Genomic DNA, 15785 nt, shown 5'->3' on the forward strand with positions numbered 1-15785 from the left:
AAAAAAGAGCTTTAATAAAAGCCATTCCTGGCAGGAGATGAAATTTTAATGCAGCTGAGGCTTTTTGCAAACACCCTGAATAAGTCATCAGGCAGAGCCTTGGCTGGGATGGATTTGCCCCCAAGGAAATGAGAATTAAAAGGTAAAAAGCTGCTGGGAGCACCAGGCTGGGCTCTTCCAGCCTTAAATCCAATAAAAGAGGGATGGAGACAAATTTCTTTTGTCCCAGTGTCCCCTCCCCTACAGCCAGGACTCAGCTCTGAGCCTCTCCTGAAGGCAGAGGGAGGAATTCCAGATTTAATCCATTTAATTTGCTGCCCGTTTTGCACCACAGATTATTCTTTTCATTCCTAAAATTTCATTTAAATGTTCAGCCCGGACAAGGAAATATTAAAAAGCCCACCTGGGGTGTTGTGTTTGCTGCTTCCAACCATCACAAATAAAGATAAAGTGATAAAGAAGAATCTTTGAAGTCCATGTGAAACAGAATTAGGAACTTACAAATAAATTACTCTACAAACTCTCTCTCTTCTCTCAGTTTCGTGTGATCAGCAAGGCAAAAAAAAAACCCAAAGAAAACCCCCAAAAAAGGCTTTTTCTGGTGATGATAAATGACACATTCAGCTGGGAGGATTCACCCCCTTGGCAACAAACAGACGTGTCATAGGAAACAATGGTGGTAATTTTTATTTTACAGCTTTTTACAGAAAAACTTCCAACTCTCTGCGCCCCAGCTCGTGTTAATAGCACACCTAAAAACGAATGGCAGGGAGAGAACATCCCCAAAACGCTGAGAACTGAGGAAAATGTACAAATTACTGAAAGCTACGACGTCACTACGAGGCAGGCATGGATTTTTTTGTTGTTGTTGACTTGTATAGCACCGTCAAGAACAGGTTTTTTTTATTTGAAAACTACAGTGAGGAATAAAAAAGTAGTCAATGGTAAAATATCATCCAGCCCAAAAAAAAAAAAAAAAATCTCTAAACAACCAAAAAAATAAAGTTAAACTACCCTCTCTTCTCGCCCATGATTTATAATGTTATAAGTACTGTACAATTCTCTTTGTTTCTGGAATAATAATAACATTATTATTATTATTATTATTATTATTATTATTAATTAAAACGCCTGATATTTAGTGGCACGAGTAAAAAAATTAAAATAAATTAAGAAGCAAGAGGCCAATCACCAGACAAAGCTTCAGACATGGTCAATGAGCAGGAGTGGGACTCTGCAATTCCCTGGGCAGAGGCAGAGGAAGAGGAAGGATTCACTTGGTTGGCATCTTCTCTGCCAGGTGCTTCTGCTGGCTCTCGGCGTGCCTGGGGTGGGAAAAAAAGGCTTGTGAAAAAACAGGTTCACAGATGTTTTTCATAGAATTTCAAAGTTTAATTAAAAAGATAATTAGGAGATAAAAATTAAGTTTAGAGATATGGCTGGGTGTCTCTGCATTCACCTCACTGACTAAGGATTGTCCCTTAAAAACAGAACCTTACTACATATCCATAAATTCTCATACATGTTCAAACATTCTTCTTAAATTTTGGATGTTTCTTTGTTTAGTTTTTGACTCTCCCCCTTCCCAATAAATCAATTTTCTTGGATCCACCGAGTTTTACATTCCCTGATTACAGAAATGCAATAAATTCCTCCCCCCAGAGCTCTGCTCACTGCTGCCTTTATCTGAATGAGATAATCTAAGAATGGAAGGGGGTCTCTAATTATCTTTTTCAGTCTTCAGTTATACAAACAAAAGTAGTTTTTTTATTTTAATACTATGTCATAGCTCAACATATGTATATTATACCACAAAGTTTCACCAATAACAGAAATAGAAGGAACTATATTAATATAACAAAATTTTCCAACCTTATACACATAACATTCATTTTAATATTTGGAAGCCAACAATATGATATGTATCTATAACAGGATGTTATTCCCTGGGAAAAGATGGAAAACCCAAGCCAGCTGCTCCAGGAGGAGCTGGGAATTGTGTTTTCCCAGGGAAAAATGAGGTTTTTGTGGATCTCCTCCTGGCAGGAGGGCGGGTGAAAGGCCAGGGAAGCTCCTTTTGGCTTTCTCTAAACCCTGCAGTGGCTTGGAGAGAGAAAATCTGAGATTTTCCCTCCCTTCCCACAGGGATGGCCAGCACCTTTACCCCCAGCATTCCCAAAAAATGCCATTTTATGGAGCTGCCAGGAAATCAAGCACTTCCCAGGGCAAGGGAGGAGAAGCTGGGGCAGGAGGAGGCACTGCCAGCTCCAGCTCCCATCCCAAACTTCCCCCTCTCCACTTGATCCTGGTTAATGCTTCGGTTTGGAGTCACAGTCCTGACAGCACCCAGGGCCTCTCCAGCTCCCCTCATCCCCAATCTTTACATTTCTGAACGAAATATTCAGAATATTTCTCAACATTTTCTATTTCTGAAGCCCATCCCTAATTATTCCAAATGAAAATTCCTCCTGGGCCTCGCTGCCAGGGGATGGAGCCCTCAAGGGAACCTCCCTGGATCCTGCAGGGCTTTTTGTTTTAGCAGATATCAAATATTAATATTCCAAAGCTCTCCTCCTTCTCCAGCCCTCCTGATGGCAAAGATCCCTCTCCAAGCTTGGGAACTTCCAGCTGCTCTGGGAATTCCATTCCAGAGCCTCCCCAGGGAACAATTCCTTCCCAACATCCCAGATGGCAAAAGCTTTATTCCCAAAATTCTGCTGGAGGAAAACCCCCAGGTGGTGCTGCTGGCAAAAAGGGAACTGTGAGGGGAGAGAAATTCCATTTTCACCTGGTGAGATCCTCGATGTCCACCAGCATGGCATCCTGCTCCGTGTGCAGCTCGTCCCGGATCAGCAGCAGCTGCACCAGCTCCTCGTTCAAGCCTGACCCAGGGAAAACGGGATCAGTTTGGGATGTCCTGGGGAATCCCAGCTGGGGATTTCCCCCACCAGCTTCCACATCCACAGGGTTTTTAAATCCCTGCAGGGTTGGACACCCCTCTCCATGAGGAATATTTTTATTTATCCCAGAGAAGTGTTCTTAATTAAAGGAGACAGACCCCAGAATAATTCACCCTGAATTATTTAACAATTGAGTAATCAATAATTAATTTAATATAGAGCATTAATTTATTTTAAAATTAATTATTGATATTATTAACATTATATTAATTACTATTTATATTATATAATTATAATAATTAAATATTATTATATATTATTATATATATAATATATATATAATTATATATATAATATATAATTATATATATATTATATATATAATAATATATAATTATATAATATAATATATATATATATATAATATATATATTATATATATATTATATATATATATTATATTATATATATTATATATATTATATATATATATTATATAATATATATATATTATATAATATATATAATATATATATAATATATATAATTATATATATTATAATATATTATATTATATATTATATATATATTGTATAATTATAATAATCATTATATAATAGAATATGAGAATAAAATAATTAATAGTATAATTAAATTAGTTGTTAATATTAATAATTAATTATTAATAGTAATACTTATTATTAACATTATAACTAATTATTAATATTATTTATTATATTATTAATTATTAATTAATTATATTATTTATTAATGCTTAGGCCTTAATTAATTACCACTTACTTTCTATCTGTGAGTGCAGGTCATTGACTATCACCTGTAGCTGCCCAATGGTCATGTCCCTTAGGTCGGTGGGTTTTAAACTCCTCTTCATCAGGCATTCACTTATATGAGGCAAATGTGGCAGCTGGAAAGAAATATTCAATATTTTACTGCTTAATTCCAGTATTTTACTGTTTTCTTTCAAAATTTTACTGTTTCCTTCCAATATTTTCCTGTTTTCTTTCAATATTTTCCTGTTTCCCTCCAATATTTTTCTGTAATCTTTCAATATTTTTCTGTTTCCTTCCCATTATTTCTGGTTCTGAGCAGTTTGTCCCCTCAGCTTTGCATTCCCCCCTCACAGTGATTCCTCCAAGCGGATTTCAGCCGTCACCACCAAAGCAGGATGGGAATATTTGCTGGAATTGTTGCTGAGGGTGATGGTGGCAGCCCTGGAGTGAGGCAGGAGAGCTCCAGGATGGGAGGGAGAGGCTCCAGGCCAGAGGAGGAGCAGCCTGGAGCCTCCAGCATCTCATTCCCTGTTCCCAGAGCTGCTCCTGGAGCCATTCCCTGCTCCCAGAGCCACTCCAGCATCTCATTCCCTGTTCCCAAAGCTGCTCCTGGAGCCATTCCCTGCTCCCAGAGAAACTCCAGCATCTCATTCCCTGTTCCCAGAGCTGCACCCAGAGCCACTCCAGCATCTCATTCCTTGTTCCCAAAGCCACTCCAGCATCTCATTCCTTATTCCCAGAGCTGCTCCTGGAGCCATTCCCTGTTCCCAGAGCCCCTCCAGCATCTCATTCCCTGTTCCCAGAGCCACTCCAGCATCTCATTCCCTGCTCCCAGAGAAACTCCAGCATCTCATTCCCTGTTCCCAGAGCCATTCCCTGTTCCCAGAGCCTCTCCAGCATCTCATTCCCTGTTCCCAGAGCTGCTCCCGGAGCCATTCCCTGCTCCCAGAGCCACTCCAGCATCTCATTCCCTGTTCCCAGAGCCATTCCCTGCTCCCAGAGCCTCTCCAGCATCTCATTCCGTTCCCAAAGCTGCTCCTGGAGCCATTCCCTGCTCCCAGAGCCACTCCAGCATCTCATTCCCTGTTCCCAGAGCTGCTCCCGCATCTCATTCCCTGCTCCCAGAGCTGTTATCAGAGGCATTCCCTGCTCCCAGAGCAATTCCTGGAGGCATCCCCTGTTCCCAGAGCCTCTCCCAGAGGCATTCCCTGTTCTCAGAGCTGCTCCTGGAGCCATTCCCTGCTCCCACAGCTGCTCCAGCATCTCATTCCCTCTTCCCAGAGTCACTCCCAGAGCCATTCCCTGCTCCCAGAGCTGCTCCCAGAGCCATTCCCTGCTCCCAGAGCTGCTCTCAGAGCCATTCCCTGCTCCCAGAGCCATTCCTGGAGCCATTCCCTGCTCCCAGAGCCATTCCTGGAGCCATTCCCTGCTCCAGTGGGGTCACCCCGCTGTCTCTCCCGGTCTCTCTCACCAGATCCGCCACCGGTGACTTCTTCCTGTTCTGCTTCTCCACCTCCACCTGCATCTTGGCCATGGGCTTTGCCATAGCCAGGGCCATCTTGGCCTCAGCCTGGAGCTTCTTCTGCCTGCTGAGGAAATCCATGTCCTCCAGAGACTCCGACTCCTCCTCCGTCGTGTCTCGGTCCGAGTAGGACGAGCTCTGCTTGCTCTGGGGAAGCAAAGAAGCCACAGCGGAGTTGGACCTAATCCTGTGCTTTTTATCCTACAGAAACTGGGAAGGGCATGGAGTTATTGCTGATCTTAATCCATGGGATTGTCTTGAAAAATCAGAGTGAGCTTAAAAATCAGAGTGAGCTTAAAAATCAGAGACTTTAAAAATCAGAGACTTTAAAAATCAGAGTGAGCTTAAAAATCAGAGTGAGTTTAAAAATCAGAGACTTTAAAAATCAGAGTGATTCCCAGCTGGAGGAGGGAAGGAAGGAGGGAAGGAGGGAAGGAGGGAAGGAAGGAAGGAAGGAAGGAAGGAAGGAAGGAAGGAAGGAAGGAAGGAAGGAAGGAAGGAAGGAAGGAAGGAAGGAAGGAAGGAAGGAAGGAAGGAAGGAAGGAAGGAAGGAAGGAAGGAAGGAAGGAAGGAAGGAAGGAAGGAAGGAAGGAAGGAAGGAAGGAAGGAAGGAAGGAAGGAAGGAAGGAAGGAAGGAAGGAAGGAAGGAAGGAAGGAAGGAAGGAAGGAAGGAAGGAAGGAAGGAAGGAAGGAAGGAAGGAAGGAAGGAAGGAAGGAAGGAAGGAAGGAAGGAAGGAAGGAAGGAAGGAAGGAAGGAAGGAAGGAAGGAAGGAAGGAAGGAAGGAAGGAAGGAAGGAAGGAAGGAAGGAAGGAAGGAAGGAAGGAAGGAAGGAAGGAAGGAAGGAAGGAAGGAAGGAAGGAAGGAAGGAAGGAAGGAAGGAAGGAAGGAAGGAAGGAAGGATCCCAGACCCACCAGGGGTGACAGGGGTGTGTCCAGGCTGGTCTCTGTCTTGCTGTCATCGCCGTCACTGTCCTTGTCGCTGCCGCTGTCGTTGACGAAGCAGATCTGCAGGTTCATCCCGCTCTGCAGCCTGGGGGGACACAGAGAGCTGGCACTGACATGTCCCAGGGCTGGCAGTGCCACCATCCCTTCACTGTCACCACCCTTGCAGTGCCACCATCCCCTCAGTGCCACCATCCCCTCAGTGTCACCATCCCCTCAGTGTCACCATCCCCTCAGTGCCACCATCCCCTCAGTGTCACCATCCCCTCAGTGCCACCATCCCTTCACTGTCACCACCCTTGCAGTGCCACCATCCCCTCAGTGCCACCATCCCTTCACTGTCACCACCCTTGCAGTGCCACCATCCCCTCAGTGTCACCATCCCCTCAGTGCCACTATCCCTCAGTGCCACCATCCCCAGTGTCACCATCCCCTCAATGTCACCATCCCCTCAGTGTCACCATCCCTCAGTGTCACCATCCCTGCAGTGTCACCATCCCCTCAGTGTCACCATCCCTCAGTGTCACCATCCCTGCAGTGTCACCATCCCTGCAGTGTCACCATCCCCTCAGTGTCACCATCCCTGCAGTGTCACCATCCCCTCAGTGCCACCATCCCCTCAGTGCCACCATCCCCTCAGTGTCACCATCCCTCAGTGTCACCATCCCTCAGTGTCACCATCCCTTCAGTGCCACCATCCCTCAGTGCCACCATCCCCTCAGTGCCACCATCCCTGCAGTGTCACCATCCCCTCAATGTCACCATCCCCTCAGTGCCACCATCCCTGCAGTGCCACCATCCCCTCAGTGTCACCATCCCCTCAGTGTCACCATCCCTGCAGTGTCACCATCCCCTCAATGTCACCATCCCCTCAGTGTCACCATCCCTGCAGTGTCACCATCCCCTCAGTGCCACCACTATGTATTTTATGTTTTAAAGAATAAAAAATTAAGGAGTCATGTATAAGGCTATAAATAGCACACATGTCAATATAAAATCTATAAAAAACAATAAAAGGTATGGAATACCTTTTATTATACCTTACCTATTGTTTTTTATATAAAAAAAACCATAAAAATTATTTACAGATAAAGAATAAATTGATTAACCCCAGCCACATTCCCCTCCCTAGGAATGATATTTTTCTGGATGCAGAGAAATCCAGGATTCTGTTCCCCTGATCCAGGATCAGGGAATGCCAGTGCAGGCTGTGAGAGATCCCAATCCATCCCCACATCCCGTTATTCCTCATTCCCAGTGTGGGAAACAGCAAACTCCTGATTTCTGTGCAGTTCATTAGTTACTATTACCACAAAATAAACAGAATTAATAATTGTTTATTCACGAAGGTGATGAGATCCTGGTGAGGAAACTGCGGCTGTCACATCCCTGGAATTGTTCCAGGCCAGCCTGGGCAGGGTTTGGAGCAGCCTGGGGTAGTGGAACAGTCCCTGCCCGTGGAGAGGGAATTGGATGAGCTTTAAGGTCCCTCCCAAGCCAAACATTCCGTGATCCCACTCTGTAATTACAGAGACAAACACGGGAATAACGTCCTGCAAATGTTCCTGCAGGTCCCGGAACAGGGAATGCTCTTCCTGGATTATAAATATTAACAACCACCAAATCCTTCAGGCACAGCTGGCAATTTCTGGGGGCACAGCTGCCAAACCCTGATGAGCTGCGTTAATTAGAGCCGTGCTCTAATTACCAGACAGCAGCTCCTGGTTCAGCTGTAACTACACTCAGCAAAGCTGTTTTCCCTTTCAAATGAGCCGCAGCTCAATTTAATTCCACAACTGCACCTCTCCCCTGGATTCCTCCTGGATTTCTGCCTCCCTAAACCTCCTTTCTCCTCCCAGACCATGGCAACAGGTAGAGCTTCACTCCCAGCACGGGAGGGGTTTGATTCTTGCCCAGTGTGTTCCACCCAGCTGAACATAACCAGGAATTTCTGGAGTGTATTTGATGTGAAAACCTTAAAAATCCAAGGGAGGAATCCACGTGCAGCTCCAGGGATGGAGCCGTGTCTGGAAGCAGAGCTCGTGGAAGTGGAGGGGAGGCAGGAATGCACATTAAAGCTTATTTTGTCCATCCTCTGGTGCTTCCTGAGCATTAATCACTTTCCCAGTCGTTAACCACAATTCCAGAATCATGGAGGTTGGAATTCCCAAATGGTTTGGGTTGGAAGGGACCTTGAAGCCCATCCATGGCAGGGACACCTCCCACTGTCCCAGGCTGCTCCAAACCCACCCAGCCCGGCCTTGGGCATTTCCAGGGATCCAGGGGCAGCCCCAGCTGCTCCAAACCCTAAATGAAAACCTGAAGGAAAACCTAACTCGGAAAACTTCCTCTCCTTTATCCCCTCAACATCCCAGGTTTCCTGCCCAGCGTTCAGGGAGTTTCCCCACGCCACCGACGAGCGTTCACACCACACACGGGTATCGGATGTGGTTCTGAATGGAAAATTCCGGAATATGTTTGGGAGCAAAGGGTGAGGGACGATCCTGGATTGTCCCACTGGGGAGATCTCCCAGTTCCCAGCTGGTTTTGGGCTCTGGCTTACCGGGAGGACAGGCTGGGCTTGCCGCTCTTGCTGCAGCTCGTGTAGAGCCCGGGGCCATCGTCGAAGAAACTGCCCAGAGCCAACTTCTGCCGGATGGACTCACGCTCATTCTTCTGGGCCTGCAGGGACAGACAGACGGCATGAGGGTCTGGGACGGACAGACAGACGGCATGAGGGTCTGGGACGGACAGACAGACGGCATGAGGGTCTGGGATGGACAGACAGACAGCATGAGGGTCTGGGACAGACAGACAGACAGCATGAGGATCTGGGACAGACAGACGGCATGAGGATCTGGGATGGACAGACAGACAGCATGAGGGTCTGGGAGGGACAGACAGACAGCATGAGGATCTGGGACAGACAGACAGACAGCATGAGGATCCAGGACAGACAGACAGCATGAGGATCTGGGAAGGGACAGGGATGGATGAAGATCCAGGAAGGGACAGGGAGGGATGAAGATCCGGGAAGGGACAGGGATTGATGAAGATCCAGGAAAGGACAGGGAGGGATGAAGATCTGGGAAGGGACAGGGATTGATGAAGATCCAGGAAAGGACAGGGAGGGATGAAGACCCAGGAAGGGACAGGGAGGGATGAAGATCTGGGAAGGGACAGGGAGGGATGAAGGCCAGGAAGGGACAGGGAGGGATGAAGATCTGGGAAGGGACAGGGATGGATGAAGGCCAGGAAGGGACAGGGAGGGATGAAGATCTGGGAAGGGACAGGGAGGGATGAAGATCTGGGAAGGGACAGGGAGGGATGAAGGCCAGGAAGGGACAGGGAGGGATGAAGATCTGGGAAGGGACAGGGAGGGATGAAGACCCAGGAAGGGACAGGGAGGGATGAAGACCCAGGAAGGGACAGGGAGGGATGAAGATCTGGGAAGAGACAGGGAGGGATGAAGGCCAGGAAGGGACAGGGATTGATGAAGACCCAGGAAGGGACAGGGAGGGATGAAGATCTGGGAAGGGACAGGGAGGGATGAAGACCCAGGAAGGGACAGGGAGGGATGAAGATCTGGGAAGGGACAGGGAGGGATGAAGATCCAGGAAGGGACAGGGATTGATGAAGACCCAGGAAGGGACAGGGAGGGATGAAGGCCAGGCCAGGCACAGGAAGGGGATTTGTCCCAGCAGCCCCACCAAGCTCAGCCCATCCACAGCAGGGCCAGGCACCCAGCACATCCCGCTGGGAACCCCCAGGCTCTCTCCACATGGAATCAGCCTGGCCTGGCCTGGAAAGGTCCTCCAAGGCCATCTGCTCCCAGCCTGAGCTCTGACACACACATCCTGATTTATTCCCCAATTTCTGTGCCTACATCCACACACAGACTCCTCCAGCAGCAGCTCCTGCCTCCCTGAGCAGCTTCCAGCCCCACAAAAATCCCTCTCCTGCCAGAGGGATCAGGGATGGACCCTGAACCATTGGCAGCAAATTATCCCCGGGTTTAGAAATGTAAATAGAAATAAGAACATAACTAAAATATAAATATAAATATGAACATAACAAAAATAAAAATAAAAATAAAAATAAAAATAAAAATAAAAATAAAAATAAAAATAAAAATAAAAATAAAAATAAAAACAAAAACATGAATATAAATATAAACATGAATATAAATATAAATATAAATATAACAAAAATAAAAATAAAAATATAAACACAAATATAAATATAAACATGAATATAAATATAAATATAAATTCAAATGTCAGATCTGGATTCAGAATCTCAGATCAGAATATAAATATAAATATAAATATAAATATAAATATAAATATAAATATAAATATAAATATAAATATAAATATAAATATAAATATAAATATAAATATAACAAAAATAAAAATATAAACACAAATATAAATATAAACGTGAATAAATATAAACGTGAACATAAATATAAAAGTGAATTAAATATAAATATAAATATAAATATAAATATAAATATAAATATAAATATAAATATAAATATAAATATAAATATAAATATAAATATAAATATAAATATAAATATAAATATAAATATAAATATAAATATAAGTAAGGGAGCTTTAAAATAGCAATCAACAAAACGATTTGCAATTAATCCCTGATCAGTAACTGTGTAATCAATGTGCAATAAATGCAAATCTCAGATCTGGATTCAAATTCCAGAATATAAACATAAACATAAACATAAACATAAACATAAACATAAATATAAATATAAATTCAAATGTCAGATCTGGATTCAGAATCTCAGATCAGAATATAAATATAAATATAAATATAAATATAAATTTAAATATAAATATAAATATAAATATAAATATAAATATAAATATAAATATAAATATAAATATAAATATAAATATAAATATAAATATAAATATAAATATAAATACAAATACAAATTCAAATGTCAGATCTGGATTCAGAATCTCCCCCAGTCTGTCACTAATGGGTCATGTGCCAACGCTGACAACAAATTCAGGGCATTATTGATGGAAGGAACACTTGGAAAGCCTCAAATTTTTAATTATAAAATAACACTTAATAGCCAATGCAGAGAACACAACACAAGGAAACAGAGCAGGCAAGGCTGGGCTGCTTCCATGGGGTGAATTCATGGAATTGTGCTTCCCATATCCCACCTCAGGAAAAATAAAACCCCTTTTTGTACAAGGAAGTGTGACAAAACACAAATTATTCACCCAAAATAACTCATGATTTCATTCCAGCTCCGGTGCTGATTATACACATTATTACCTTGCATTTAAATTGTCAATCCCTTACCAAAATAATCCATTTCTAACCTCATTCCTTTTATTTCAAACCCCATAAATAATAAAAGTAAACCCCACGGCACCAAGCGGTACCGAGTTTTTGGGTTGAGCTCCAGGTTTCTGAAGTTTTCAATAATCAATACCTCAATCACATGGAAATTTAGGATTAAAAGCTGGGGAGGGCAGAACAGGGAAAGTAAAATAAGGAAAAATGAGCGAAGAGAGTTTTTGAATGAAGTGGAAGCAGAAGGAGGGAGGTTGGTGCCAGCTCCTCGCGCCCATCCTCGCACCAATATTCCACCAAACCCTGGAAATTTCCCCTTTCCCAGCTCAGGTGATCCTGTCCCACATCTTCCCATCTAAATCTGATTTTCCTTGTGCTCCAAGTGAAATCCAGCTCCCACAGCACATCCCCACCTCTCCAGCTGGGACCTCTCCTCCTCAGAGCATCCCCACCCCTCCCTGGCCACCAAAATCTGCTCCTTTCCCATTAAACCCGGGCAGAATTGGACATTTTCCCTCCTTCCTGACCCATCTATCTCTCCAGATCTGTTTTAATTTCGCTGTTTCCCACTGCTCCCAGGCTGACACCTGCACATTTAATCAATGTGCAATTTGTTTTCTCCAGCAGGTCATTACTGAGGATTCTCAATAACTCTGCTCCCAGGACTGAGCTGGGAATATCCCGTTTTCCAAGCCATAAACCATAAAGAAATCCAGAATCCTATTTGTTATTATAAAATGGGGAGCAGTTACTAAGAAATAAAATATACCTGAGGGAGCTGGACTTCAGCCTTTGGATAAATTACCTGACAGCTGCGCTCAAAATCCAGAGCTGGGGATGGAAAAATAGAAATGGAGAAGGGAAACAGCAAGGAAGGTTTGGACTATCAAATATTCTGACTTGGTACAGAAGGAATAATGGTTCATACCTCAAAATGCAAAGGTAATTCCAAGGAAAACATAACCCCATGGTACTTGAATGTGTATTTTGGCACTGACTCAAAAAATAAATATATTTCTCCTCTATGCAGAGCTGAGGACAATTCAGTTCTCACAATGGTTTTAAACAAAAACTGCTTTTGATTTTTAAGGGGAAAACAAAACAATCCAGGGTGGATGTTTTCCTTCTTCCCCTCGACCTTCCCTCTCGGAAGGGCAGCAGGAGCCGGGAATGAGAACGGTGTCCAGCCTGCCTGGGGCTGCTCCAGGGAAAAGCCAACACGTCACAGGATCCTGGAATGGTTTGGGTTGGAAGAGACCCTAAAGCTCATCCATTCCCTAAAGCTCATCCATTCCCTAAAGCTCATCCCATTCCCTAAAGCTCATCCCATTCCCTAAAGCTCATCCCATTCATTAAAGCTCATCCCATTCATTAAAGCTCATCCCATTCATTAAAGCTCATCCCATCCCCTAAAGCTCATCCCATTCCCTGCCATGGGGACCCCTCCCACTGTCCCAGGCTGCTCCAAACCCCAATGTCCAGCCTGGCCTTGGGCACTGCCAGGGATCCAGGGGCAGCCACAGCTGCTCTGGGAATTCCATCCCAGGGAACAATTCCTGCCCAAGATCCCATCCAGCCCTGCCCTCTGGCACTGGGAGCCATTCCCTGTGTCCTGTCCCTCCATCCCTTGTCCCCAGTCCCTCTCCAGCTCTCCTGGAGCCCCTTCAGGCCCTGGAAGGGGCTCTGAGCTCTCCCTGGATCCTTCTCCTCTCCAGGTGAACATTCCCAGCTCTCCCTGGATCCTTCTCCTCTCCAGGGGAACATTCCCAACTCTCCCAGCCCGGCTCCAGCCCTGGAGCAGCTCCAGGCTCCCCTCTGGACTCTCCCCAGAATCTCCAGGTGCTGCTGGAGCCCCAGCCCTGGCCCAGCCCTGCAGGAGGGGCTCAGGAGAGGGGAGTGGAGGGGGAGAATCCCTTCCCAGCCATCCTCTGGCACCAAACACTTGGGGACAACTGGCAGGAGCACTGGGACACTGGACAGGAGCACTGGGACACTGGGAGGAGCACTGGGACACTGGGAGGAGCACTGGGACACTGGACAGGAGCACTGGGACACCCAGCAGGAGCACTGGGACACTGGGAGGGAGCACTGGGACACTGGACAGGATCACTGGGACACCCAGCAGGAGCACTGGGACACTGGACAGGATCACTGGGACACTGGGAGGAGCACTGGGACACCCAGCAGGAGCACTGGGACACTGGGAGGAGCACTGGGACACCCAGCAGGAGCACTGGGACACTGGGAGGAGCACTGGGACACCCAGCAGGAGCACTGGGACACCCAGCAGGAGCACTGGGACACTGGGAAGGAGCACTGGGACACCCAGCAGGAGCACTGGGACACTGGGCCAGGCCACCAGGGTTATTTTTGCCCGGCTCTGTCACTTCCAGCCCCAGCCCAGGGCTATATTTAAATTCCCAGAGCCGTTCCAGTCTCTCATTTTATCTCTGCACAACACCAGGGCTATTCTGGGATTTCCAAACCATGCAGGATCACAGAAAATGTGGATTTATCTCCTTTTTCCTTCCTGGGGGAAATGCAAACCCAAGTCAAACTTTTCGAGCCACGTCCCAAAATACCTTAAAATCCCGGGGTTTTCCAAGTAGGAGAAAGCTTTTGCAAACTCCTCCTGATGTTTTATCATGGGGAAATAGGGAAATGAGGAGCAAGGTTTGCCCTGCGGCAGCACTTTAAAAATCCCTGGATTCTCGGCGGGATGGGGGCAGCATTCCCGCAGCATTCCCGCAGCATTCCCGCTGTGCTGCCACACAAAAGCTCCTTTCTGTCACTTTTTGTCCCTTTACCTTTTTATAGCTGCCCTCCCCGGGCGGCGGGGCTGCTTTCCCGATGATGTCACCCATTCCATCATCCCGCTCCCGGTCCATCTCCCGGATCGCTCCGGATCCCGATCCCGATCCCGATCCCGATCCCGGCGGGACATCTCACTCCTTCCCTGCCTTCCCAGCCGCCACCATGGCACCAAGGGCTCGCTGCCCTTCTCCTCCCTTCCCAGCACCGGGATGCTTTTCCCGGCTGGCCCGGAGCACCTTGCTTTTCCCAAATAAAGTCAGGGATCCGCAGGGAGCGAAGGCTGGGAAGCCGCGTCCTTCTCCAGTCGCTGCCGGATAAAAATAACCCCGAGGCTCCAGCGGCTCCACAAGGGCAGGAAAAATCCCGGTGTCTGATGTCAAAATCCCTGGCGGGGCTGCCGGGCCGGGAGCAGGGAGCTTTGTCCTTCCCGGGGCTGCTCCCCAGGGAAGTTTTCCCAGTGGATTCCCTGGATCCATCGCAGCAGCGCCAGCAATGGGAGCTTTTACCCCGTTTTTATTCCGTTCCAGATGGAATTTGATGCAAAACCCACCTGAAAGGACCCCGTGGAGATGTTCCCTGGATAAATCGGCTTTTCCAGGCGCAAAAAGTCCTGAATTTATTGGAATTAACCAATCCTGCTTCCCATCCTGTGGGAACTGGAGAGCCTGGGGATCCCCAAAAATTCCATCCCTGGCTCCTGGGGGGATTCCAGCTGCTGCCTCCAGCATTCCTGCCTGGAGATCCGGGCTTCCCAAGGCCACCACTGAGCCCTTCCCACCCAAATCCTGCTCCATCCCTGCCAGGATCCCAGCCCAGCGGGAAAGGTTTGTCCGGATCAGCTGCAGGGAGAGGCAGAGCTCATCCCCAGGGCAGGAATTCCCAAAAGGAATCCTTGGGAAAATGGAATTATGTCACAATTTCTCCCCAAAATCTGGCTCAGCAGCAAGAAAAATCCTGATTTTTGGTGCAACACCAAAAATTATTTATATTATATTGTATTGTATTGTATTATATTGTATTGTATTATATTGTATTGTATTATATTATATTATATTATATTATATTATATTATATTATATTATATTATATTATATTATATTATATTATATTATATTATATTATATTATATTATATTATATTATATTATATTATATTATATTATATTATATTATATTATATTATATTATATTATATTATATTATATTATATTATATTATATTATATTATATTATATTATATTATATTATATTTAAATATAATTATATATTATAATTATATTTAAATATATATTATATATTATATATTATATAATTTATATTTATATAAATAAATATATAATATATATAATATGTATTTATATAATCTAAATATATTATATTATATTTAAATATATTATATTTATTATAGATCACTAATTTTAATTGCCCTATGATGTTTAATGAGATATCCAAGCCATGCCAACACCATCCCACCCC

At 45.1% G+C, this 15785-nt stretch overlaps 1 protein-coding gene across 3 annotated transcripts in view; it reads right to left on the reverse strand.

Moving 5' to 3' along the window:
- Positions 1–664: 664 nt before the first annotated feature.
- SCHIP1 (schwannomin interacting protein 1) overlaps positions 665–15785 on the reverse strand; it is a 41492-nt gene continuing 26371 nt past the window's right edge. For 2 of the 3 annotated variants that reach the window (XM_058844266.1, XM_058844265.1), the window contains exons 2-7: positions 8720–8838; positions 6127–6244; positions 5163–5360; positions 3702–3825; positions 2789–2882; positions 665–1325 (exon numbers count right to left, since the gene is read on the reverse strand). In XM_058844266.1, coding sequence (XP_058700249.1) covers positions 1274–1325; positions 2789–2882; positions 3702–3825; positions 5163–5360; positions 6127–6244; positions 8720–8838 — 705 coding nt within the window. In that variant the 3' untranslated portion in view covers positions 665–1273. Of the gene's footprint in view, positions 1326–2788; positions 2883–3701; positions 3826–5162; positions 5361–6126; positions 6245–8719; positions 8839–14303; positions 14641–15785 lie in introns of those variants that run through there. The other variant, XM_058844264.1, reaches the window with a different exon arrangement.

This window comes from Poecile atricapillus, chromosome 8 (genome assembly GCF_030490865.1).
Source record: "Poecile atricapillus isolate bPoeAtr1 chromosome 8, bPoeAtr1.hap1, whole genome shotgun sequence".
Taxonomy (NCBI): Eukaryota; Metazoa; Chordata; class Aves; order Passeriformes; family Paridae; genus Poecile; species Poecile atricapillus.